Genomic DNA, 2,325 nt, shown 5'->3' with positions numbered 1-2,325 from the left:
ATTTAACGTAATAAAGTAACTTAATTTAGGTTTAATAATATATTTTTTATAAAAATAATAATTAAATATTATCTTAGAACTCAATAGTTATCCTAATTATATTTTACATTTTATATATTTTAAAATGAGATGTTTATCCTCAATTTGATTATGTTTATCCACAGTTAGTTACATGAATTCAAACATAAATCTTTAATAAAGTGTACTTATGCATAATTTACTTGTAATATTGAATTTTAAGTAATATGTATCAATAAACAGTACTTCATGCATAAAAAATAATTTTGAAGAGTTTTTATCAAATGCTTTATAATATAGTATAGATTATTGAATGTGTATTCAAGAAACTGAATTTAAAATGTAGTAGATAAGGTAGAGTTGAGACCAAACATACAGATTACTTTTCTTATAAATAGCCAAACAATTGGAGGCCAACTTCACATCTTCTTTCTCACTTTTGCTCAATCATAAACCCTAGCTAAACGACCATGGCTACCGATGTCAACGGTTCAAAACCATGCGACAAGTCATTTTGTCAAGATTATATGATTCTAAGCCCTAAAGATGTCGGGTTATGGGATCTCACGAAACTCCTATTCTCCAAACATATTGGACACAGGAATTTCATAGACTGTCCCGATGGAACCGTTGAAGAAAGCTTTTGGAGTCGTGTCGCAATCTTCATGTCTGTTGTTTTACAGAAGGTTCTTCACTTAACTTACAAACCCTTGGGTTGGTTAGGCTCGGCCATCCAATTCATGCCCAACTTTATGGATGCCAATGGAGGCTTTCTCAAGCTGCTTTTGAATCTCGTAACAGGTTTCCTTCCCTTTTTGTTATTTATCAGATATTTTTCGTATTTTCTTTTTTCTGGATTCAAGAAAAGAAAAACGTCAAAGGGTATTCAAAATTTCTTGACTTTGGTATTTTCTTTAGATGTCTATTTTTGGCTGATTTTATTTATTTAAGTGATCTTGGATTATATTGTGATTAATTAGTGTTGGGATCTAATATTTAATTGTGTAGAAATATTCTTGCACATTGGTGGGTTCCATGACAGCACTCAAAGCTTTTCAATTATTGTGATGGTGGGACATCACACTCCCACCCAATTAATATTGTATTGATTAATATATTGTACCATATGAGTACGTCAAATTCACATTTAGGGAGTAATAAAAAAAAAATTGTGGTCATGGAGGTTTAAATGCAGTGATTTTAAATTATCTGCAAAGCAGGTGGTCGTCTTAGGATCAGTCGGCTCGTATAGCGGGTTGGATATCCAAGTTAATAAAAAAAATCACATCTATCGTAAGATAAAAAATAAAACTAAATTTTTTTACGTTACGAATCAAATACATATGAAACAAACATATTGTAAAATAAAATATGTTAATCAATAAATTAAATTCTAGTTTCAGTTTGAATAAATCATGTGAAACAATACCTTGAGTTATGATAATAGTTATGGAGTTCTCAAATGATTAAACTTCTATATAACAACACCCTTAACATAATAAATGTTCAATATATGGGTTTCTAACACGCCTTTTGTTATCGGTCGATTTTGATTTGACATATGTTTACAAAGATTTGATTTGATTTGATTTGTGTGGTGTAAAATTGTTATTGTGGGGTACTTCTATTACGTAAAGTTATTATTATAGATGTCTGATATCAAATTAGCCAATTTCATCTTTTTAGTGGCTTTAGCTGATATTTCTGGTTGTTTTTGTACTTGCGGAATATATTTTTCATAAATTTAATATTCATAAAATGAGTTATTATTGCAGTGAAGATAACCTTTACAGTGTTTTTGCTGTGAAGGTTCAACTTTTTCTTACCTTCACAGTGTTTTACTACGAAGTGTCAAGTGTAATAAAGTTCTTACGAAAACAGGTTGGTCTGACGTGAACCCAACCCAAATATATATATATATATATATATATATATTTAACATTTTTTGCATTAATTTTGGAAATAGACACATTTTAATTTTAAAAATAAACTTATTTTATTCTTTTGACATTTTAATTACTTAAAATTGTTAAGTATTCATTATTTTACCCAAAAAAAAAAGTTCATCAATAATTATAAAATATTAAATTGATATTTAATAGAACCAAAAGCATTTCAAGATTGATAATGTATTGAAATTTTCTTTTAAACTTAGGGTTAAATGCATGAAATAGCAACATACTTTCATAAAATTTCTTATTATAGCATTCTACTTTTGTTTTTCTTTATTACAGCAATATACTTTCAAGTTATTTTTTATTAAGGCATTGTACTTTAAAAAATCTACCCATAATAGCAATGGGTAAC

General features: G+C 28.0%; 1 protein-coding gene across 1 annotated transcript in view; it reads left to right on the top strand.

Annotated features, from left to right (window-relative positions):
- Positions 1-439: 439 nt before the first annotated feature.
- LOC112515427 overlaps positions 440-2,325 on the top strand; it is a 5,148-nt gene continuing 3,262 nt past the window's right edge. The window contains exon 1 of the mRNA XM_025122244.1: positions 440-819. Within this exon, the coding sequence (XP_024978012.1) occupies positions 489-819 (331 nt within the window). The 5' untranslated portion in view covers positions 440-488. The remainder of the gene's footprint in view (positions 820-2,325) is intronic.

Source organism: Cynara cardunculus, assembly GCF_001531365.2.
Source record: "Cynara cardunculus var. scolymus isolate 2C chromosome LG 7, CcrdV1, whole genome shotgun sequence".
Taxonomy (NCBI): Eukaryota; Viridiplantae; Streptophyta; class Magnoliopsida; order Asterales; family Asteraceae; genus Cynara; species Cynara cardunculus.
The sequence above is the reverse complement of the archived record's forward strand: the minus strand, read 5'-3'. Positions and strand labels throughout refer to the sequence as shown.